This window comes from Episyrphus balteatus, chromosome 2, assembly GCF_945859705.1.
Source record: "Episyrphus balteatus chromosome 2, idEpiBalt1.1, whole genome shotgun sequence".
Classification (NCBI taxonomy): domain Eukaryota; kingdom Metazoa; phylum Arthropoda; class Insecta; order Diptera; family Syrphidae; genus Episyrphus; species Episyrphus balteatus.
In genome coordinates, this window is record NC_079135.1 from 130,219,364 (window position 1) to 130,243,915 (window position 24,552).

The 24,552-nt window shown below is 29.0% G+C and overlaps 2 protein-coding genes across 3 annotated transcripts in view; one reads left to right on the top strand and one right to left on the bottom strand.

The window, feature by feature from the left end:
- Nucleotides 1–19,118: 19,118 nt before the first annotated feature.
- The window catches only part of LOC129909238 (uncharacterized), a 134,268-nt gene continuing 128,834 nt past the window's right edge, over nt 19,119–24,552 (bottom strand). For both annotated transcript variants that reach the window (XM_055986290.1, XM_055986289.1), the window contains exon 6: nt 19,119–20,144. In XM_055986290.1, the coding sequence (XP_055842265.1) occupies nt 20,005–20,144 (140 nt within the window). In that variant the 3' untranslated portion in view covers nt 19,119–20,004. The remainder of the gene's footprint in view (nt 20,145–24,552) is intronic.
- Nucleotides 20,065–24,552, top strand: part of LOC129909227 (U3 small nucleolar RNA-associated protein 6 homolog) — a 172,381-nt gene continuing 167,893 nt past the window's right edge. The window contains exon 1 of the mRNA XM_055986272.1: nt 20,065–20,178. The gene's annotated coding sequence lies outside the window, so the exon portion shown is untranslated. The remainder of the gene's footprint in view (nt 20,179–24,552) is intronic.

Consider the following 24,552-nt stretch of genomic DNA (forward strand, 5'->3'; position numbering starts at 1 on the left):
GAATGTGTAAAAGAATGCTTTTAGCATAATGCCCTGTGGGTGAAAATATGAACATTTGGAATGATTTTTAAAGAGTACGCAGGATAAACATTAGCTCCGTAAATAGTGCGTGGTTCGTTTGATGAACTTGTGTGCTTTGAAGCCATCACTTCCATGAGTGAGAGTAGAATATTAGTTACATTTTATTAACATTAACATTAACATTAACATTAACATTAACATTAACATTAACATTAACATTAACATTAACATTAACATTAACATTAACATTAACATTAACATTAACATTAACATTAACATTAACATTAACATTAACATTAACATTAACATTAACATTAACATTAACATTAACATTAACATTAACATTAACATTAACATTAACATTAACATTAACATTAACATTAACATTAACATTAACATTAACATTAACATTAACATTAACATTAACATTAACATTAACATTAACATTAACATTAACATTAACATTAACATTAACATTAACATTAACATTAACATTAACATTAACATTAACATTAACATTAACATTAACATTAACATTAACATTAACATTAACATTAACATTAACATTAACATTAACATTAACATTAACATTAACATTAACATTAACATTAACATTAACATTAACATTAACATTAACATTAACATTAACATTAACATTAACATTAACATTAACATTAACATTAACATTAACATTAACATTAACATTAACATTAACATTAACATTAACATTAACATTAACATTAACATTAACATTAACATTAACATTAACATTAACATTAACATTAACATTAACATTAACATTAACATTAACATTAACATTAACATTAACATTAACATTAACATTAACATTAACATTAACATTAACATTAACATTAACATTAACATTAACATTAACATTAACATTAACATTAACATTAACATTAACATTAACATTAACATTAACATTAACATTAACATTAACATTAACATTAACATTAACATTAACATTAACATTAACATTAACATTAACATTAACATTAACATTAACATTAACATTAACATTAACATTATTTTTCTTGCAGTGTACACATTTTTGTTTCGTTCTTCGTCATATTCATTACCAAAGTCAAAGGTCGTCAAACTTATTATTCAAATAAATTGGTTCTTCTCATTACAATGTGTTTTCTTGACACATAATACATCCAATATCCTGAAGATTCGTAATAAAGTATCTGTTTGTCCGTTATTTTATGTCTTAATGATCGTTGAAACACATTAAATGAGTTTTTCTTATTGCAGAGTGTAGGAATCCCATTAACGTGCGTAGTTACACAGCCTGAAGGAATTCGACTGCTCCAGTGACACAGAGATGATTGTGACCAAAATGAAAGATAAAACATGTCCTTGACACAATTCCCCTTATGGCACACGCACATTCAATCAAATTCTTATATTCACTCCCACTCTCAGCCTTGTGTTGATTAATGTTTTTTTCCCACTAAGTTTTGGGATAACTTCTAGAGGAGTAAGTTACACCCTAAATGTTACAAAAAATCCCATTATTTTGGCGTTCAGAGAAAAAAACAAAACCATCACACCCAGAATCCTTGATACAGATAAGAGGACTTCTTTTCTTGTATGTCCTTTTCCACCTATCTATGGTTATTTTTATTTCATGGTTTATGCTATGACTGTCCTTAACCCGACCCCAATGCTGTATCATTTTCCTTCAATCTATATTGATCAACCACAGAAAATTAGATTCCAAGAGTGTAATGTTCTTCTTCTATTTCGTTGTTGTTCATTTAGATAACTGTAACCATTGTGACCAACAATCCAATAGAGAAGGTATTGACCATTTTTGGGGGGACATTTAACGATTCGTTTCGATGCTTCTGATAAATTTACTGAATTCTCAAGTTGATACAAATCGTCTACAAAACTAACAACACGAGGTGGCGGGGTGAGATTGACGGGAGTAAGACTGAATAATCTGAAAAGAAGTTCTAACGAGAAGTTCATTGCGCTTCAACAAATTTGGCAAAGTAGGTACTTTTATTTCTTTTCAATTTGCTGCCAAGGACAAAGAAATTGAAGTTTTTTTTTTGTGGCATGTGCGGTGTTGTTAGTTGGTTGGAGTTTGGAGTTGGAAAAGTTTTATGTTTAAACTTAAGGATTTCGAAGGAATTTTTAAAATTCAATTGATTGCCAAACTTATTCTAATCAAAATAAGGTATTAAGGACTAACGTAAGGTGTATATGCTAACTATTTTAATCAAATTTAATTTTACTAATAGAGATCCTTGTCTACTTTCAATTGAATTCGCTTGCATTTTGAGGTATATACAACAGGGTGTCTCCGAATAAGATAAAGGAAATTTAATAGGTGATTTTTGGATATATTGAGTATTTTACAGTGACGCTCTATCTGAAAAGTTGATACCATTAATCGATGATTTAAGAAAACCCTTACTTTTCTGATATTTGTGAAAAACATGCATCACCCGAGCTGCACCACGTCTGCACCACTTTTTGACCGCTGCACCACGTCCGCACTATTTCATTTTGAAAAAATGAACAAATTTGAAAAAAAGATCGCTGCACCACCGACTGCCGTTACACGTCCGTACCATTTCATTTTGAATGAAAAATTCGGTGCACCACCGCCGCACCACAACTGTACTATGATCAAAAATTCGATTCTCGTTTTTATGTATACAAAAATGTTTAAGTCGTCTTCAAAGTTATTTTGACTTAAGCAACAAATTGCCAGTTAGTACAAACATGGCTTGGTGGTCGAGTGGTTAAGGCGTTGAAGGTGCTCTGGATACTTGGGTTCGATTCTCCTTCTCGTCGGTAGTTTTTTTTGTTTTTCAATAATCCAAAATTATGTATCATGGTGCACCGAATTTTTCATCCAAAATAAAATGGTGCGGACGTGGTGCGGTGGCGGTGCGCAGAAATTTTCCGCCAAACGGCGGTGGTGTAGCTGTGGTGCGGCGTGCGGTCAAGATTTTTTAATTTTTTTCTTTAAAAATTCAATTTTTATTTGGGTAGGTAAAATCTTTTAAAAATGTGTTTTTCATTAGTCTTAAAAAGGTTAAGATTTAAAAAAATTATTTTTGTTGTTTAAGTTTACTTTTATTTAAAACACTTTAACAACAAATATTTGAAGGGTCTTCCTATATTTTGTAGGCATGTTAGGGCCAGTTTTTTTTTTTAGATTTTATTACCAATAAAACATGGCTTCAACTAAATATCAATATTTTGCTGGATATTTAATATTTAAAAAATAACTCTGCTTTAATTCTTATATCTACACTATTTTTGGCACTTTCAATTGAAAAAAAGGTAATCAAACTGTAAATAAATCTCATTCATGTTTTAAGTACACAAAGTCCTTGTCCTTGTAGCTTTATCCTATTTCGTATTCCTCTTGTAAACACACTAAACAAGTTTAAAATTTACAGTTCAAATCTCTTTCCACAAATCCATTATATGTTCACCTTCGTCCTTTGCACCGATATTGATTTCAACAAAACAATTCGATGAAATCATCTGTGAAATGGGATTATTTGTAATTTTGCTTTCCATGGTCAAGAGCCAGGACAACATATAACTTCAAATTGCACCCACGTTATAGAAAGAAAAAAAATTAAATTCCATAACGCAACGATACATGAATGACAAGTTCTTGAGAACCTTTCACATGATACTTTTCTACAAACAAATTGGTTCATTGCTCCTATCTTAACCAGAAAATAGAACTGTAAAATGATCCTGGTTAAATTGGATGTGTTTTCTCCTTTAAATATTATTGCCAATGCGGGACCTTGTCCTTCTTCCCCCAAACACACTTAAGGACAAACGACGAACGTTTTGAATTTCATAAATTCGAAAACATTTTTCCGTCGATTTAACTAAAAGAAGATTTAATGAATGGAAAATTGTCAAAACCACACAAAACGCTCAGGGTAATCATTTAAGAAGCACCGAGCACCACATCCAGATAAATTCAAGTGGGATCCTTTTACAAATTGTATGTTAAAGAGAATAAAAGTAAGTTTTTTCTCCTCCTTCCACAGAATGAAATGAGATTTGAATTTGAATATCTTTGAGATGACTGGAAGGAAGTCCGGAATAGAAGGACCAAAAATATGTATAAATAAACAATGAAACTTTTATGTTGTCTACGGATATAGTAGTACTTTGATACAGACTTTTCTTGTGTTGAGAAGTATCCTTTTTTGGGAGAGATTCAGTTAAAGATTCACCGTAGCGTATCTTAGAGGTATGCAAATTTTTTGGGAGAAAACATTTCTTCAGTTCATCTCCGAGATAATGATTTGACACCCGCAAGTTAGTAATTTACAAAAGAGAGATGGCAACTTATGCTGGAATTGATATGAAACGGATTGTTTACACTTGAATTATGACCCAGCATTTCTACTTTTGTTTTTAGGCAATATAACCAGGATATCTTTTAAGACAATAATTTTTGGGATATAAAAGAAAAAGGAAAACCTTTTATTTTTTTTTTTTTAGTTCTGATATGGGAAGATTTATCTCAATTATGTTAAAACGAGAAAACAGTAAAATGTGGTGAGAAGGGATTTTTTTTTATCATTTCTTTTATTTGGTTGTAAAAATATGGCAAAAAGGATTTTCTTTATCTTAATAAGGGTAAGGATTATGTTGAAGTCAGTAAACTAAAATGTTAAGATATTATCAAACCTAAAAAACCAAGAGGATTTTATTTGTAGCAAACCAATATTATAAATAAATTTTTGTGAACTTTAAAATTTTGTTTGAAAGTTCAGAATTAATTTTGCACAAAACCTTTTCCTTCGATTTAATTTTGATACAGTTTCTTGACAGGATAAAGATTTATGTATATTTTGATGAAATATGGGTTAAAAAAAAAGAACAATTAATAATGGTGTTTATGTGAGTGATTAAACTTTTTTTATCAGTTTAGTTTTAGGATTTAAAAAATGGAAATGTTTTTGAAGTTTTGTTTAAGCATATTTTCTTTAAAATTGGTAAGCAATTCTAAGATGCCTTGAATCGTTCTGAAGATATTGATCATTTAACTTTAACATTTAACTTAAACAAGGCTATCTTTTTGACTTCCTATTCGACAGAGTGATAAGCAAATCTTCAATGGATTAATTTCCGGAGAAAGATAACCAATTTATCGTTTTCCTCATAGTCAATAAAGTCGGTAATATCTCAATGGAATACGGATAACATTGAAAAAATTTAAAAAAAAGTGTTCATTTAATTCATGGCAGTTAATACAATTGTCTAAATTGACATTGACGGTGCAAAGTAAAAATAATTTTTTTGCTGACGTCAGAGAGTCAACGTACTACCTGTTGAATAATATCAGTAAATAATCTGTTTAAACTCAATCCACTGTTTATCCCAATACTTACCGTATTCAATTGAATTGTTATATCCGATTGTGTGAGTTTATAAGTCATTTAACCTCAAACTGTTTCTACTAAAAATCTGATTAAGTAAAATAGATTTTTCTTTTGTCATAAGTCCAAGTAAAACGGATTTCTCAAAGAAAACTTCTTCATTTAAAAAATTGATTAAAATATTACGCATACGCCCTAGTGTACCAATTTATTTTTTATTTTTGTTTAAATATATAAATTGCATGACTGGGATCTTAAATACTTGCTCTTGCACTTCAAAGCACAATAAACAATAAATTCTAAGGAAATTTGGTTGATATACGGTAAAAGCTAATTACAAAAACGTGTTTTTTGTAAATTGAATTTTTAAAGAAAAAAATCTAAAAATGGGGTTTTATTAAAATTGATTTGAATATTACGTGTGCAAAGTTTAATTAAAATTGTAAAAGCTGTTTCTGAGACAATTACAATCACAACAAAGACAAAACTGTACAAAAAAAAAATGATCTTATGTTGAAATTATGCTGGCACAAAAAGAACTTAGATATACAAATGTACCAAGTTTAAATTTTGGTAAGCTTGAAATTATTTTCTTGGATTTTATTTTTTTGCCCTTTAAAGGTAATAAAAAGTGTAAAGGTGAATGTGAATTTATTTTGTGAATTTTTAGCGGAATTCCGTTTCCCTGCAATTTGTACTTGCTCTATAGGGCAAGTATATTGGTTTCGTGTCGAAAAAAAATTTGAGGTTTTAATCAAAACCAACATTACGATGGAGAATTCCAAAAAAGTGGGTCTCGCAATTCCGTCCGTGCATCTGTACGTCCATCTGTACACATTTCCACAGCCTAAACGCTTGGATGGATTTTCTTCAAATTTGGTACAGAAACAGATGATTTTTTTTGAATTCCGAAAGTTGTTTTTTTTTTTATATATCTCGCTTAGAAAGTGTACATACATATAAATTTTTCAATACAAAGCTATTGCAAAAAAAACTGCATTTTTATTTTTTCTAGAAAAAGTCAAAAAAAAAAATTTTTTTTATATAAAAAAAAAATCGCCCTAAATGTCGGCTCTTCCCCAACCTCAACAAAATTTCTTTAAAACTTTTAGAGGCAGCTCGTAAAACCTACAAGTAAACTAACATAAAAGTGCTTTGAACTGCAAGAGCAAGTACGTGCGACCCCAGTCGTGCATTTTATTTTAATTTACAATCTTCAATCTCCTTGGAAATAAATTTTCAGAGAACAAAAAACCTATGACAGCTTATTTCAAGTTGACAAATTATCCAAAACGCTAAAACGTATAACACATTTTTTAATCTAATGAAGCCATTTCTTCAGTAATCATATTTGTTTTTGAAGCTTGGAACAGCTATCACCAAAGTTTTACATGCCATAACATCCCATACAGTTAAAAAAAAGTATATAACATGTTTTAGTTAGAACAAAATATTTATTTTCGTATTTTATAAATTAACATTTTTATTGGAAATATTATGTATAATAGAATTTAATTTATTTATTTACAAAATATTCAGATCACTACTGATATTGTTTATTTCATTATTTTCTTTTTTTTTTAAGTGTCTACACAATTAAAACTTTCCATCTTAAAATATTTAACATTGTTCTTTTTAACATTTTTTTTTTATATTCAATAACACCTTGTATCAGTTTTAGTAAAAATATTTAAAATCTCTTTTATTTTTATATATATTTTTTAATATAGCTATTCAAAAATATTGATCCACTTTCATTTTTATCTTTATTTTGTTGTTGTTGTTAATTTGTTTTTTAGAAAATTTGAACATCTATTCATTTTGAAACATCATGCCAAGAGAACTACTTAAAATATATATTTTAAAGTACAAAAGAAATGGTTAAAGAGTTTTAGAGAGGTAAAAAGTTTTGAAGAGTTAAGATTAAGAATAAGTTAGGATAAATATATATTAAATTTTAGAAAAAAAAACTACAAACTATACAAATAGTATAGAAAAACTACTTAGAGTTAGAATATGATAGCGCCTTTTTTTTATAGCCAACACAAATTTACAGATCACTGTTTTTTGGTCGATCATTCAAAATTAAATTAGAAAACATTTAAATATACACACAAGTATTCGTTGTGAACAAATAGTTTAGAGTTTTTAAAAGGAAACAACACTACATTTAAAAAAAAATTAAGGAATATTCTACTAGCAGGTTTTTTTTTTTAAATTAATTTATTGAAGTGAGAATAATAAATCAATGATATCCTTGCTCTCAATCAATTTTGTTTTTAGAATTCATTCTTCACATAATTAAAAAAAAGTACTTATTAAAGAAGAAGGAAAAAAGTAAACATATTCAATTCAATCGAACTTCTATTTGTCAATTTATCAGATTTATGTAAAAAACGAAAAGAAAGAAATCGACAGGACAATGTCCTCGTTACACTAACTAACCTTGCCTTTCATTCAAAAACTGTCTTCTTTCAATATTTAAGCAAATAAAAATCAATATCACAAAAACAAACTCATCAACTCTATATATCATTTCAACAAAGAAAAGTTCAGTGAGTCCTTTATAACCTTCTTCATACATATTCATGTTGTCCTAGCCCGTGCCCTCTTCAATTTACATACTAGTTCGAATAATTTCCATTCAAGTCATTTATCAAAACAACAAATCTAATTGATTACTAAAAATAATAATAATTTGTTCGTGGGTTTTCACACACAAAATGCCAAGGGAGTAATGATTTTACGAGAACAAAAAATATCCTTTTGTAGTTTTATGGCTACGATAATTTTCATAACGCAACTGATTTTAAGTTCAGTCGTGTTGTATAGTCTGTCTTGTTAAACAGGGCTGTGCAAACATTTTTGCCTCGAATACTCTTGTTTGAAAAGTTTATTGAAACTCTCAAGGCTACCAAAAAAACTGAATGTAGTTTCCACAACTCTGTACAGTTCGCCCAAGGACATTGCCTGAAAAGTTTTTGTTGGGAAAATTGAGTTGTACGATTGATTGTATTTTATTACAAAATCAATTTGCGTTACTTTAAATGAAACAAAAATACAAAACCAAACCGATACTGAACCGAACCTTGTAAAGCTGTACACAAGTTTCTCCCCAGGACAATGCAAATCATATTTACAAGTACAATAATGTCATAAAAGAAGCTTGTCTCCTCTATATACCCAAGGCAAAAAGACTCAAGAAGAAGAAATATTTATGCATGTAACTTTTCATTTTGCCCTTGATAAAGTGCCAAACATGATGAAATTTCTGCCATACGGAAGTTGCGATAACTCTGGAATACCTCGTCGAATCTCGTAAAAAGGTCCTTCCCTTCTACTCTACTTGTCTGTGGGTTTGCTTAAGATTCCAACCCAAACCAACTTGAATAGAATTGTCAGCTGCCATGTGTTTTATTGCGCGCAGTACTGCCATAAAATATCCACAAACTAAATTCAGTGGCACTATTTGCATTTTAAGCACGTTTCACAGCTTTTTCAATCGTATAAACAGTTTTATCGAATTGACTAAATATCCTTTGGTATATAATGACATCACGTGGGAGTCCTCTTTCGATATGAGCAGAGGACATCTCGATGTTTATTAAATTCAAACTGCCACAATATTTAGATTGAGATCGAGAGAGGGGTTTGAAATATTTGAAAGGGGTTTAAAGGCTCCTCCATGAAATTGGCCACATAGCTAAGTTGTCACAAACATCGGTTTTTGGTGGTGTTGGCTGACTGGTGTGGTTTTGACGTTAATTTGATTTGTGGCAGAACGTTATTGAATGAAATTCCTTAGGTATTTTCTCTCCAAATTCTTAAACGACGACACCAGAAGATTACTTCTCGTTTTCAAACACAAAAAGGTGGAAAGGTGACTGAAATTAACTGTTAAACAAGGAGGACTTTTGTGAGGTGTTTTCTTTTTGATATACTTTTTTGCCGGTGTCATCGAATAATGGTAACTACCATTCTGCCATCACCAGAAGCCAAGTCCTTGAGGAGTACAGTCTCATTGTTGGGGCGTTAATGCTTGTTAAGGTCAAGGCAATTACTTTTAATAAATTCAGTGAGGAGAATGGGAGTTGTTCACCTAGGTAAAAGCATTTTGCCAGACTTTTATTCGTCTGGCTTTTGCTTTTGCTGTGGTAGCATTTTTTACTTAGTAAAGGAGCCTAAATTATATTCGGTTTGACTTGTTTTGAAGTAAATACCTACTTGTTTTTTTTTAACGATATATTTCTTAATGGAATGTCAGTTTTCTGGGAATTTGTTTCTGTTGTGGAAGGGAAGGAATTAGTATTGTGATTGGCATTGACAGGTACTTATGCAAATAAAAAGTGCTTGTAACCTACTTATATTTTTGTTTTATTTTGAGGAAAAAATAAATAGAGTTTGGGACAATAAGTCAAAAGTTTTGAATTATGTCTTTTTTACAACAAACCAAATTATAAATATAAATGGTTTTAGGGCTTCTATATGATCACTGTTAACCCTCTGTCGGCACACGGGTGCGAATTTTGCAGGACAAAAATGAAAAGTGGTCACAGAAAAGTGTCTATAAGGGTAAAAAAAAACATTTTTTTGGAATTGGGAATACAGTACTCGAATTCCTCGGAAAATTCTACATCAATTTCATAAATGATTCTCCATAAAATAGTGAGACCGAAAAAAGTTCTAGCGCCATGAAAAAGTATAAACCAAATTCGCCAAAAAGAGGTGTGTGGTACAGAGGGTTAATACAAAATAAAGTAATTAATAAATCTTTTGGGGGGAATCTCTATTTAGTCACTGATAACGTCTTAACAATGTCGTGAATATATTTCAGAAGGTAAACTCAAAATAATTACGTAACTAATTGTTGCGCAAACTCAAAATTTGTAGCTCACATGATTTTGAGTCATTTATAAGAAATCTTAAATCTCGAAAATTTAACTTAAAAATAAAGCATTAAATCGAGATACAAACTAGCGCGCGTTTGCACGTTTCATCTGCAATTTTTTTTTTCGCATTTTTTAATGTTGGTTTTGAGCACAAAACTGTTAATACTTAACAAAGAGTTTGACCTACAAAACTAGAGTCCGCACCCAGAAATCAAAAAGGTCTGTTTTTCTTAATGTCTTTAATTGGCTGAGAAGTTTTCAGATTTTTTATATTTTTTTTATTTTTACCAGGCGTAAAAGTGAAGTAAAGTTTAAATCCTTAATTATACATTGGCCACTTTTTGCAAAAGTACAAAAGAAAAATATGTTTTTTTCGTGCAAGCGCGAATGTTTTATGAAAGAGAGTATACGAAATGCTTTTTAAACCAAAAAAATAAGCTTTCTAAATCATTTATTTAAGTTGTTCAGCACAAAAAAAAACTATCAAAAAATAATAAGTTTGAAAATTTTCACTTTTTAGGCCAATGTAGATAAAGCTTAACACAGATTGGAAATCAATTCTCTGAACTACTTTAAATTTGCAATGAGTTTCTTTACTTAAAAGAAAAAAAAAAAAACAGAACAAAAGTTTTTGTAGTTTTCTGTCATAATTTCAAATAAAATAAAATAAAATTGAAAACAATTGTTTGAGTATGTACAACCTTAATAGCGTTTATCCGGTCCGAGAGTTAAATTATTGCAAATAATGCTGTATTAATAAAAAAAAATTGTCATTCTTGTGTTTTATTTTTTTTTCGTAAATGTGAATCGGGTTGATTGAAAAATTTGAGATCAATTCTTGAGCTGTAAAAAAAGGAATCGGAAGAATTTTTTATATAACTTTCCTGGAATTACTGGCGATCTATGAATGATATGAAATGGACCAACACAAGGTACACGTAATTTAAGATAGTAGGTATTAATCGCCGCTTTTGTTACAAATCACATATCAGAATTTATGTTATTTAGTAACCGTGTTTTTTTTTATTTATTATTGATATGCATTGAACGAATAAATTTTCTATCAAATCAAAGGTGGTTAAAAAATTTCAAAAATAAGTTTTGGCTAAAATTTTAACCTATAATCATTGAAAAAAAGGTAAAAAATTGCCAAAAACTAGTTTTTTTTATTTTAAACATTTTTTTTTGTAAATTTTGTATCCTATGTATGTATTCAAACAAAATTTTATTTTCTATAGAAAGTGTCCTTAAACCATTTTATAGTTATGATTGGTTTTTGATTTAAATACAAAAAATGCTGCCGTTCTCAGAATTGTACGAAGAAATTGAGTAGCATTTTTGCCTGCAGCATAAAAAAAAAAGGTTTAGAAAAATAGGACCACACAAAGAATTTTTTTTTCTTATCTGTTACCCAAAAGGCTTATTCAATTTCAACAAATTTTACACAAGAGTCTTATTATCTATAGTTTTAAAAATTAAAAACAAATTTTTAAACAAATAATTCTACACTCCTGCTCAAAATTAACGCACACTTTTTTTTTCTTTAGTTATACCCCTGCATCTTGTTTGAAATGGCTTTAAAATTATTTGTTGTATTTTTTTGTGTTTGCTTATTGTTTAGCAAGTCAGAAAAATGCTAAATTGCAACAGTATTATTAACCAAAAAAAAGATAAACCAAATTTAGCAATTCAAGGTCTGAAAACTGATATTAAAATAATTTTTGTTTTTTAAGAAAAAAAATTTAAAAAAATGGAAACGCGTGACAGTTCTTTCCAATAATTTTTTTCAATACTTGGCATTGTCTCCTCTAGCGCATATGGTAATTTGGAGTCGTCTATTCATTCCACGAATTAAGTTTTGAAGGTTTTGTTGTAACTTTTCTTTCACTGCAGTTTTCTGTTAATCAAGAATGCTTGGAGGTGGATTTCGGCCGCAAATGCATTTTTTTCAACATTTCCTAGACATGTTCTATTGAATTTACATCCGGATATCTGTGTGGTCAATTCAAAGGTGGCACATTTTAATCATGAAGATATTCTCAAACCACTCTAGCATGCATTATCGTCCATCAGACTGATTTGTGGACCAAATCTAGGGGTGATTGGAACCGCATGCTGTTCGAGAATATCAGCCAAGTATCTTTGGGTACTTAAATTAGGTCTAGGAGATCTCACTAACTCCGTAGGTGTTGTGAGGCAGAGTTTACTCCATGAAAATTTATGACTCATCTCTAAAAGGTTCGCGGGTTGACAGATAGACTTCAGCATACCTCTCCAAATCTTCCCCACAAACATTTTATTCCATACCTTCAATTTAAGCTAACTCCTGTCTTATTTGAGAAAATAACCACGATACTGTGAGATAAAGTAATAGTAGGACTTTTTTGTAAAATAAATATGATGTGCGTTAAATTTGAGCAGGAGTGTATATTTTTCTAACAAGTTTTGAAATTTTTGTAAGACTTTGACGTTTTTTATAAAATCCGATGCACAATAAGTGATTCCATCTTCCATATTTTTTTTGTTCGTATTTTTATCTTAAGCAGTTCAAAACGCTCTCCTGAAAAGTTGTAAAAAATGACTTAGGTAGGTATGTTGTTTTTCCTTGTTGCCACAGAAATATTCGTGTAATTTTAAGAAACACACTTTTTAAAATTTTTCAAAGTTTTTCTAATTTTTCATAAAGTTCACAAAACAGACCTAATAAAATAAACTTTTGGATTGAATAATTCAGATACAAAGTTCAGAGGATCAATTATTCTCATAAAGATAGATATACTGAACGAACTTCAAGATTTTTCGTTTTCAGTTTAATTGAGACTTAAAGTATCACAAACAGTTCCAATTTTATTATTATTTTGGTGTTTTGTTAGTTTAAAACTTGTCCACCTTAACAAAATCGTTAGAATATGTTAGATATCCTTATTCACATATTAGAAAACCACAATCATTTTCACGTCGATATGACTTTACTCAAAACTTTCTATAAACCACCGGAGGGCATAACTAAATACGAAAGTAATTGGGTTAACTTTTTCAATTTTCCATCTATTTTTTGTTAAATATTTTGTGTTTTGCATTTTCAAATGCATATAAGTTGAACTTCTGACCACAAAAAACTTTCATGTCCATTTCATAAAATTGAGGAAGTGAAAGTTTCATGTTATTATAAGTTTGACTTCAATTTTTTGCATAAATATTATCTTAACACACTCAAAAAGTTTATCTGTCACCCAAAAAACTATGTCTGTCCATAAATTAAAACAGAACCTCATTTCATTATACCCTTTAAGGATTTATTCTGGCTTCGAAAGTTACAACAATTTATTATACAATACATGTATAATGTGATGTGTTTCATAGACTAGATAGACTGTCACGTACGCCTTTCAATATCCATAGGACATAGTACAGCAGTGGCACTTTATTATTAATGCCGTGAAATTAGATACTGGACGTGGACGTGCTTGGCAAGTTTTATCTCTTCCACATAAAACAACAACATGGCCCGCTTGTCGATTACAAGGACTACAAATCAACAGAACATATCATTTTTGTCATAGAAATGTCCTTTTTTGTCCTGTTTTTAGATACCAAATGTTCTTTGATGACAGACAACCTCGTTTCCAACAACTGTTTCAAATGATCAAACAAATACGCTTTCTGGCAAAAAGGATATTGAAAATGGTGTATATTTGTTTCAATTATACCTTCCAGTCACTATAATATTGGACATGTTAAATAAAAATTAAGTCCATTGACATGGTCTAATAGTCATTCAAACACAATTTATACCCAAAATGATAGTTAAGTGAGAATATCATTTTGTCTAGTAGTAGTCGACAAAGTCATAACTCATAAATAAATTTGAGTTAGAGCAGAGGAGTGCCAGAACCATCAGAATACCAATTAGCGAGCATTTAATTATTTTTCGGAGTGCCCCTTTTTGCTCCTCCAGCTTCAATAGTTCACATGGCCTTCATTTTGGCTTCAAATTATACCAACAACAAATCGTATTGTAAAAGAGATACAAAGGATTTTGCTTTGGTGCTCCTTTAATCGTTTCGAACAGGAGTGGATTTGAGGAAACGAGGCTGAATGGGGCCTTTTGATATGAGTTTTTCACAGTGAGTGTATTTTCAAATGAATTCCACCGCTTTGCAAATCAAATTCACCTTTAATTTAAAAATGATGCCATTGAAACCGATGTTTACACTATGTTCTCCCGTTTGCAAATCAAATTCACCTTTTGAAAATCAAAATTTTTTTTTAATCTACTTATTAGATCAATTTATTTGACTCTGAATTTGATTAGGAAAGAAATGCATTTTATTTATAAAACTTATGTTTGAAAAAAAGGCCACTCTTATATGGAAGTACACAACTGTAATTCGAACGAATGCAAATCGTGTAGTCATAGTTCATTGGAATGCGATAGACAAAGTTGAGTTGTGAAACCTAAGTGAGGACCACTTCTACTGCGAAATTGCTTAATCTAAAATCCTAGACATATTTGTGTAGCAGCAACAGCAAGATTGTTAGGTATAACGTTAGCAAAAAGGCAAATAGTTATCTTAGGACCGTTCTGACAGCAAAAAATACAAGCGATTTAATTTTTTTGTTCATGACTTTTTCTCTTTATTAGAAGTGAAGCAAACGCACGAGATAGTAGTTGAATTTCTAAAGTCAGTACAATTTTGTATGACAAACAAATCTGGTGCAAAGTGCTGATGCTTTGTAGATGACGTAAAATAAAGAACTATAATATGTACATTAGCATGGGTCAAAAAAATCGAAATTCATTTTTTCAATTTTGTACTCCGAAAAGTCGATTGCTAGACACCTCTAGAATATACACACCAAATATAAGCTCTTTATATTAATGGGAAGGTCCTCCGCTTTGCAATTTTTAATTTTTACATCAAGCTTCTACTAAAAAAATTCATTTTTTTTTTAATTGACTTTTTAGAAAATTTCTTTACATATTCTTGTATGAAATTGAACGCTCTACAAAAAAGGCCTTGCACACTTTTTTCGTTTATCTAACCGTTTGATAGATATTTGAGGTCCAAAAATCAAGAAAATCTTTAAAAATTCGTTTTTTGTTCTTAATTTTGTAAAAAATTGAAAAATTATAATAATCAAACGCGCAAGACATATTCTTGTAGGAAATTGATTGGTCCACAAAAAAGGTCTTAATATGTTTTTTCATTAATCTAACCATTCTAAAGATATTCGAGGTCAAAGTAAAAAAAAAATTATAAAACCATTTTTTACTTTTCAAAATTTTCTAATTTACTGAAAATTCATTATTATCAAGTTAGCAAGATGTATTCTTATAGAGGCTTAAACGTTCTACAATGAAATCCTTGGCATCAAATTGATTGCTTTAACCGTTTAGAAGATATTCAAGATATTCGTATCCAAACCAATGCCCACTGATTTCAATAGTTTTCTTAAGACCCCTATGCTTTGCCAATTAATAAAAAAATGAATTCTTTTTAGCAGAAGCTTGATGTAAAAATGGAAAATTGCGAAGCGGAGGACCTTCCCATTAATATAAAGAGCTCATATTTGGTGTGTATATTCTAGAGGTATCTAACAATCGATTTTTTGGAGTACAAAATCAAAAAAAAAAAAAGAATTTCGATTTTTTTTTGTACATTGTACATACAAAAAAGGAATTTGCTTGAAATAATTGAGCTATGAAGCTAATGACATAAACTGTTTTTATTCAAATTTTTGAGACTAGCATTGGTTTCCAAAAAAAACTAGTTCTTTATACAAGGTGTCCCAAAAGTAATAGTTCAAATGAAATATGCTGATAGGCCAAGTCCTGTAGTAGTTTGTTCATCCCAAATCTTTACGGCTTTCGATAAAATGCAGTTCTTCTGAATGTGCGAAAAATCCCTCCTTTTCAAATAGTATTTAGCTCCCTTTGTCCATAATTAAAATTTTTTTTTAATTCTTTCACTAAAACAATGGTAAACAATTAATCAATCAAAATTTTGTTCGAATACCGTTGTTTACACAACTTGAATTAAAATTAATTTCGATATACTATAGGACTCGTAAAAAAATTGAACTTGAGATAACAATGGTATATATCACATTACGATGATAGAAAATGCGAAGAAAGTGGGTCTCGTAATTCTGTCTGCTCAAAAAAAAAAAAAAAAAAATAATTTTCGAAATTCAGATTTTTTTTGTTTGAAAAATCAATTTTTTGATTTTAATTGAAACTTTTTTTTTTTAATTTTAGGTTTATAAAAAAAACAACTATTTAAAAAAAGGCTCTTACAATTTTCAAAAGTTTTTGTCTTATTTGTTATACAAGAAAAAATTAAATGACATATGTACATACTTAAAGGGAATGTTTTTGTAACTTTAAACGTAATTTTAAACAATTTTTGTTTAATTAATTTTGTATAGTTTTAAATTTTTTAAATAAATTCTTTTCATGAATTTTTAAAAAATTTTAATATTATAAACAACTTTGAATAAAAAAAATTGCTTTCAAATATGTATAATCTATATTGCTTTAAAAGAAAAAGCATTTATGTATTAAATTAAATTTTAAATAATGAGCAATTTGGTTCATATATTTTTTTTGTTTATACATATTTTGTAAAGTTTAAAAACCGTTTTAGACATTCCATCCCTTTCGACTGGTGGATATTTACTAATAAAAGCTCTCCTACCTACGTTTCTTGACTAATAGAAAAAAAAAAATTATTAGCTATTCGTGGGGCAGGAATCTCAACTAATAAATTTGTTGTTTTGAAATTTAATTTTCCTGCAGTAATAATTTATCACCAATAATATGGACGCTGGAGAATTTATTAGTGCGGAAAAGGTTTTATGAAACAATTTTTTGCTAATAAACTAATAATTACACTGTGCAAGTTTTGTGAAAAAAATTTTTGAGACAGGTGCGCGATTAACTGTTTCGCCCTATTTCGGACCCGAGAAATCGATTGGCGTCATTAGTTTTTAACTTTATCGGTACGACTTCGAACAAAGTTTTTTTCAATTATTTTGTGAGTTTCCCACTGTTTTTAGTCATTTTCAACCAAAAACAATATTTATGTAGCTAATAATTCTGCTCAAACGTTTTTTGCTACCAGTCGAAAGACATTATAAACAATTTTGAACAATTTATTTGAAAGTTTAGTGATTTTTTTGAAGAAATTAAAAAAAAAAATCGAAATTTTTTACATTTATCGTTTTTTTCGCTGTTTTTGTTCTCTTTTGCACAAATACATTGCATGTTTTCCATTAAACGTTAATTTAACTGTTAATTTAGTGTTGGTTAAACTTCGACAATCTATCGCTAGCATCGATAACAAAAAAATATCGAGTATATCGATACTTCACAACACTATCGATAGTTTCAATACTTCCAAATTATTTTACCACAAGGCTACCGATATTATCGATAGTTTTTTCTTAAAACTATCGATACAATCGACAATGGAAACTATCGATATCTACCAAACACAATGTTAATTCGTTGTTAACATCCAATGTCAAATGAAAACTTAACTTGTAGTTCAAATTGTGTTTAATTAATTTTAAAGCTATCGATAATATCGGTAGCCTTGTGATAAAATAATTTGGAAGTATTGAAACTATCGATAGTGTTGTGAAGTATCGATATACTCGATATTTTTTTGTTATCGATGCTATCGATAGATTGTCGAAGTTTAACCAACACTAAATTAACAGTTAAATTAACTTTTAATGGAAAACATGCAATGTATTTGTGCAAAAGAGAACAAAAACAGCGAAAAAACGATAAATGTAAAAAATTTCGATTCTTTTTTTTTATTTCTTCAAAAAATCACTAAACTTTCAAATTAATTGTTCAAAATTGTTTATAATGTCTTTCGACTGGTAGCAAATAACGTTTGAGCAGAATTGATAGCAATATAAATATTGTTTTTGGTTGAAAATGACTAAAAACAGTGGGAAACTCTCAAAATAATTGAAAAAACTTTCAAAAAAAATTTTGTTCAAAGTCGTACTGATAAATCGAAAAACTAATGATGCCAATGGATTTCTCGGGTCCGAAATAGGGCGAAACAGTTATTTGCGCACCTGTCAAGAATTTCGACTTGCACAGTGTTAATAGTAAATTCGCTAATAATTATTATTAGACTAATAGTTTTATGAAATAAAGCCCTGATCGCATATTCAACTGAAAATTAATTAGAAGAACGGTTCAGGAACCCATTGGATTTATTACGAAGACGTAATGAAAGTAGATTGAAGAGGCAACAATTTGGAAGTCAAGCAATGCAAATTTTTGTCCAAAGTCTAAGTTAGAATTTTACTAGGAATGGAACTATAAAAAATTTCGAGCTTGGAAAGAAAACTATACAGTCTTCAATATTTAGATTTTTACGCTAAATTTCCATAAAGAGATATGCGGTCTCTCGAGAAAAACATTCAAAGGTAGATTGATTCACAGTTGTCACTTCAATACCAGAGAAAAGTTTTTAAAAGGTTATGAAACTTAAGAATTTATGGTTTTTGACCATACAAAAATTTTGAAATTACTCATTTGTCTTTATCACCACTACACTACTTTTCAGACGTAAAAACCTCTTCAGACCTAAAATCAAAGTATTCCGTCTCTGTTTTAAGTGACTGTCTAAACTTTTAATTATAATCTCTTCATTTTAAAGTTTTTGTGCAATTATTCATCTCAAAGTCACTTGTATTTTAATTAGAAAAAAATATAAATATATAAAAAATATTTCTGTCAACCAAAACCATTGTTTAGGTAAAAAAAAAAAAAAACAAAAATAAGAAATTCATTTAAATCTAAACCAATTCATGAAACCCTTTTCAAATAACTCTCAACGACTAACAAGATTGCCATTTTAAATATTTCATGAACTTCGATATCGACATCCGGAAAAAAAGGCCAACCAACGACATCGTTGTCCTTAAGTTCAAAGCAACAGTGAGGTAATTGACAAGAAAATAAAAAATAAAAAAAAAAAATAAACCCAAAAATATCCCTTTAGGACTAATTCAACATAAGGAAGGATAAGCCCAAATAAAATGTAGAAAATTCCTTTCGAGAGGTTTAATTTTAAAGCAATTTGTGTTGTTTCCCTTTTTTTACTTTTTTTATTTTTGATCTCAGAGAGATATTTTTTTTTTTTCAATAAGAACTCGTAAGTTATAAGATTAACAAAATTCCATGCTCCCTTTTGAAACACTAGGTGTGTTTACATATTATTATTATATTTGTTTATTCAATATAAAAAGGATTTCAAAAAGGAAATCCTTGCAATACTCTTTTTTTTTTGTTTTTATTAACTATAATCTAATATTATTTTTTCTCTTTCTCTCTTTCCATATTTTTATTTTATTTTCTTTGTAACCACTCGGAATCCTGATCCTTTAGCCTTAAAAATATTAAATATACATTTTGTATGTATGAGAGGGAGATTTTTGTAAAAAGGTATGCGGGAGATAATAAAAAATTGTTTCATCTTTTTTCTTTTTTTTTTTTAAGTTACTTAATTGAAGGTCCAGTTTTGTATTAAAGCTTTTAATATTTTTCTTGTTTTGTTAGTTAGTTTTGTTTAATTTTTACTCCTCGATTTAAGAGTTTGTGTAGTTTTGTTTTTTATGAATATAATTATTTATGTGATTTTTAATTTAATTTAGTTTTATACATGCTCCGCTGATTCATCTAAGACCATCGAATGTATATCCATTGCTGATCGTGTTTTTCGAGGTGGTTTTTGAATGACAACCTGTGGTCCCACAAAGACGGAATTTTGGCGAGGTCTTACATATGGTGTATATGCTGAAAGAGAAAAGAAATTGTTACTTTAAATAAGGTTAGAGAAATTTATATTTATGCTTAAATTTAACTCATGAGCTTTGAGAAATTTAATTTTAGTAGATACTCATTTAGTTATGTTTAAAAAAGTGGTATAGGTACCTTTGTGTTTTTTTTTCATTGACAACAACTCCCATGTTAAGACAGAATTTTGTCTTTACCTTTGGAATACAGAATTTCGAGTTTACAGCACTTTGATATATAGAATTTTGAAATTAAAAAAATTTAAGATACAGAATTTCGGAATCCGAATTTAAGCACATACAGAATTTTATCCCCAGCCCATGTTTTTTTTTGTTGCGGAAATACAAATTTGTGACATCGAATTGGGATTTAAGAAATCAAAATATTACAAAAAAATGTCTGAATTTAATAAATAATTTCACTGTTGAATATAAGTTTTTGAAAAATACAAAAATAATTGATATTGAAAATATCTAGACCAGTTAAGAAATTCAAGACGTATCACATTTGATTTCTTAACCTCTAAGTTAAGAATTATATAAAAAAATTACTAAATACGACAAAAAACTTTGAAAAATCATATCTAGAAAACCTATCCATAAACATCTTTTTAGATAAGATTTTCGAGTTTCCTGGGCTCAAATCTATATGAAAAGTATATAGGTATAATTTGGTGCTCAAAAAGTTTTATTTTTGTGGTGTTTTTATCGAATAAGAGAAAGTTGAAAATAGGAATAACTCATTTCTTTTTCGATATAAGAAAAGATAGAACTTCAACACGAAAAAAATAAATTTCACGGCTGGGGTCGCACGTACTTGCTCTTATAGTAAAAGTATATCTTATCTTAAAGCTTTTTATAAAAAAAATGATGCAAAATTATACATAGATTTAATTAAACTATTTCCCATTATGTAAAAAAGTACCTAAAATCTGTTTTTATAATTAACTCCGTTTTTAAAGGTTTTGATCACAAAACGAAGTATGCCATCTGATTTCTTGTACGAAAAGGAGTTATAAGAAAAAAAAAAAAAAAAAAATTGAAAATCGTTAGAGCTGGTTTTTTAAAAATTAATTTTGTATATACAAATTTTCTAACATTAAAAAAGAAAAATGTTGGTATGCCATTTTGAAGAAATAATTAATTTACACTAAAAAACAAAATTTCGAAACTTTCAAAAACCCGTTTTCAAAAAATTGATTTTTCATAAAAAAAAAATTTGAAATATTTTTAAAAATCCAAAAATGTGTTTTTTGAAAATTTTCTAACATTTTAATATTACGGTTTACTAAACGCTTTCGTTGAACTCGGGTTAGTCTAGTAAGAGATATTTTGAAACCAAAAAAAAACGGTTCTATGGCAGGTACCGTTAGTAACCTTCCAAAAAAATATTTTTTTTAATCAAAAATTGGGTCTAGCTCTTTAAATTATATAAAATTTTTTTTATCAAAATCGTTAAAGCCGTTTTCGAGTTATTTGGTATAACTTGAAAAATTTGTATGGGAGGTACACTTTCTAGGAGAGATATAAAAAACAAAAAAAAAATAACCGACTGTCAGAATTCCATAAAAATCATCTGCACCAAATTTGAAGAAAATCCGTCCACCCGTTTAGGCTGTGGAATTGTGTACAGATGGACGCACAACCGCACAGACGCACGGACGGAATTGCGAGACCCACTTTTTCGGAGTTCTCCATCATCTTAATGTTGTTTTTGATTAAAACCTCAATTTTTTTTTCGACACGAAACCAATATAGAGCAAGTAAAAATATTCTATCATGTTTTTTAATCAACTTTTTTTATAAAAGATGTCAAAATTGTGAAACATGTCAAAATTGTGCTAATGTAAAAAAAAACCCAAAAAAAATGCATAATAAAAGGTCAAAAAGTGTGTTTTACTAATTAACCACTTTTTGGATTTTGTATTAACATTTTTTTAATTTTTTCCATTGCATAATGTACTAAGCAAAAAAAACATCAATGCACCACTGTTCGACAGAATTTTTAGAAGAGTTTAAAACGAAAATTAAAAGTTTTAGATCGAAATGTTAAGCCAAGTCATTGAAAATTTGGTTAAATAAATCAAAAGTATAGACGTAGCTTTGGTGGATATTAATATTATGGTCCTTTGTAACAATAACCCTGGGTGTAATAGGTATAAATTAGGAGTTAACTCACTTTTGCAAATTCGGTCCAAACACTATTCTCAAGTCTCATTGTGGCTCGTTTTACTTCAAGCCAGAAGTAATCTCTCATAAATTATTTTTTGCTCGGAAATGCATTGTACTGGCCATGTGTTGTGTTATGGGCAATCGAAAATGCTTATTTTTATTGAAAAACCATAACGTAAGTAATGCAGTACAGCAATAAATCTATTTCCTGCAAGTTTTGAATAGTTAGTTTAATTTATATAAATTTATTGGATATTCAATAAGAATGACAAATGTCTCAGCTGGAAGAAATCTCAAAAGGACATAACTTTTCAACCCCAGCAACCATAAAAGATAAGTGCTGTTGCCAGACATTTCTACAGCATAAGATAACCTTGTGGAAGGAAATTCTCAGAAATCTTCGGCACATTTTATGGTCTACAACATAGACTTTATGGGAATACTATACTTACGATGGTTTCTGTCAGTTTGTAGACATTCAAGCCAAACCACAACCTATAACTACTCCCTTTTTGACCCATAAAAAGAGAGGAAGAATGGTTTTTTACTCTGCCTACACCCAACACCTATTTGGTTGAAGTCCTTTTTCACATTCATCAAATTTATTTAACAATAAAATTGTTAAATGTCCTTACAAAATGCTTTCGTTTGCAGTTTAATTGCAATAAAATACAGAAATTCTTCGGTTAGTGGTTGATGTTATTTGACTCTTTCGATCATAAATTCTTTTTTTTTTTGTTGTCCTTATTCTTCTGGGTAAAACATTTATCGTTGTGTCATAATGTCAAAAGGTTATTATCATTAAAAAACTGCTATAGTCACTTTGTGGGGAGATATGAACAGGAAAAATGTTTGTAATGCTATCCTGATGGCAAGATATGACACCATAAACGATTTGAAAGAGTTTTCTTAGCTTTAGATTTTTATAAAAGTTGCATGGTCAAGGTTACTGAGCAATTTGCACTTTTTCTTATGGTGTTTTTCATATAAAGAGGAGCACATTATTTGTTCGTATATGAAGAAGCATGAGCATGCACTTATCTTGCAGATTGAATTTTTATTTTAATGGACTTTTAGCAATATGATGCGTTTTTTTGCTATATCTAATGTCTTTCCATAGAAGTGAATAGAGTGGAATTACTTTGATGTTGCTTCATGCTTAATAATGAGTTAGAAGAATCATTGATGCATATTAATATGATTTTGAAAAATGTGTCTTTTGTCAACTTTTGGGTGAGCCTTAAAATTGACTGTTTCTGAGTTTTGACAAAAAAATTGCCAGATATTTCAACGCTGAATGGTTTATTCCCAATATACCTCCGAGGTATAACCACGATAATAAAAGATTTTTTTTTTCACTTCAGATTCTTTTACGTAGTAAGCTTAACATAAGTGCATAAGTTAGTGGTTAGTATAAACAATAGGAAAAGAAAAAAAAAAAAAGAAAAAAAAGTTACTCATACGCCACAGTGAACAACTTTGAAATATGTTTAGGTATGGGCATTTTTTGGAAGGTTTGTGTTTTTTTTTTGCGTTTCTTGCTCTGCAGCCAGAATATTGAACCCCCTTAAAAGAAGATATATTTATCAAATGGAGGCCTATAACTTACAGTGGTGGCAAAATAATTAGAAACGTTCTCCTTTGTTTACAAAATGTTATTTTTGTCTTACTATAAATATAAATACAAAATATTTAAAAAATGTTTTGCAAACACAAGCGATTATATAATCCTTGTAACATTTTAAGAAAATAATTTTAGAATTTTTTTATTTTTTTAATATCTCCTTTTTAAAGCATATCTCCCATATAACGTTTTCTTTCGAGGTATTGCAATTTTCTTGAAAACGGCTCTAACGATTTTGATTAAATTTGATATACGTAATAGACTTATTGATTGTAACAATACTGCGTTTTTAGTTTTTCTCAAAAAATGCGGAGAACGGAAATATGGCGTTGCCGTTTTTCAAAAATTGACATACATATTTTTTAAGGTCATATATTTCATTAAAGCATTAGTTATTTTATTTAAAATTTACAGAGATCATTAAGTATAAAATGTTAAAAAAAAAAAATATTTTTAAAAACATTTTTGAAAAAAATTTTTTTTAATTTAATTTTTAAACTTTAAATTTTTTTTTTTGATTTTTTTTTCTACAAAATCTTAAATTTCCAATAGGTATTTAAGATAAAGATACTGTGAACTACAAGAGCAAGTACGTGCGACCCAGTCGTGCATT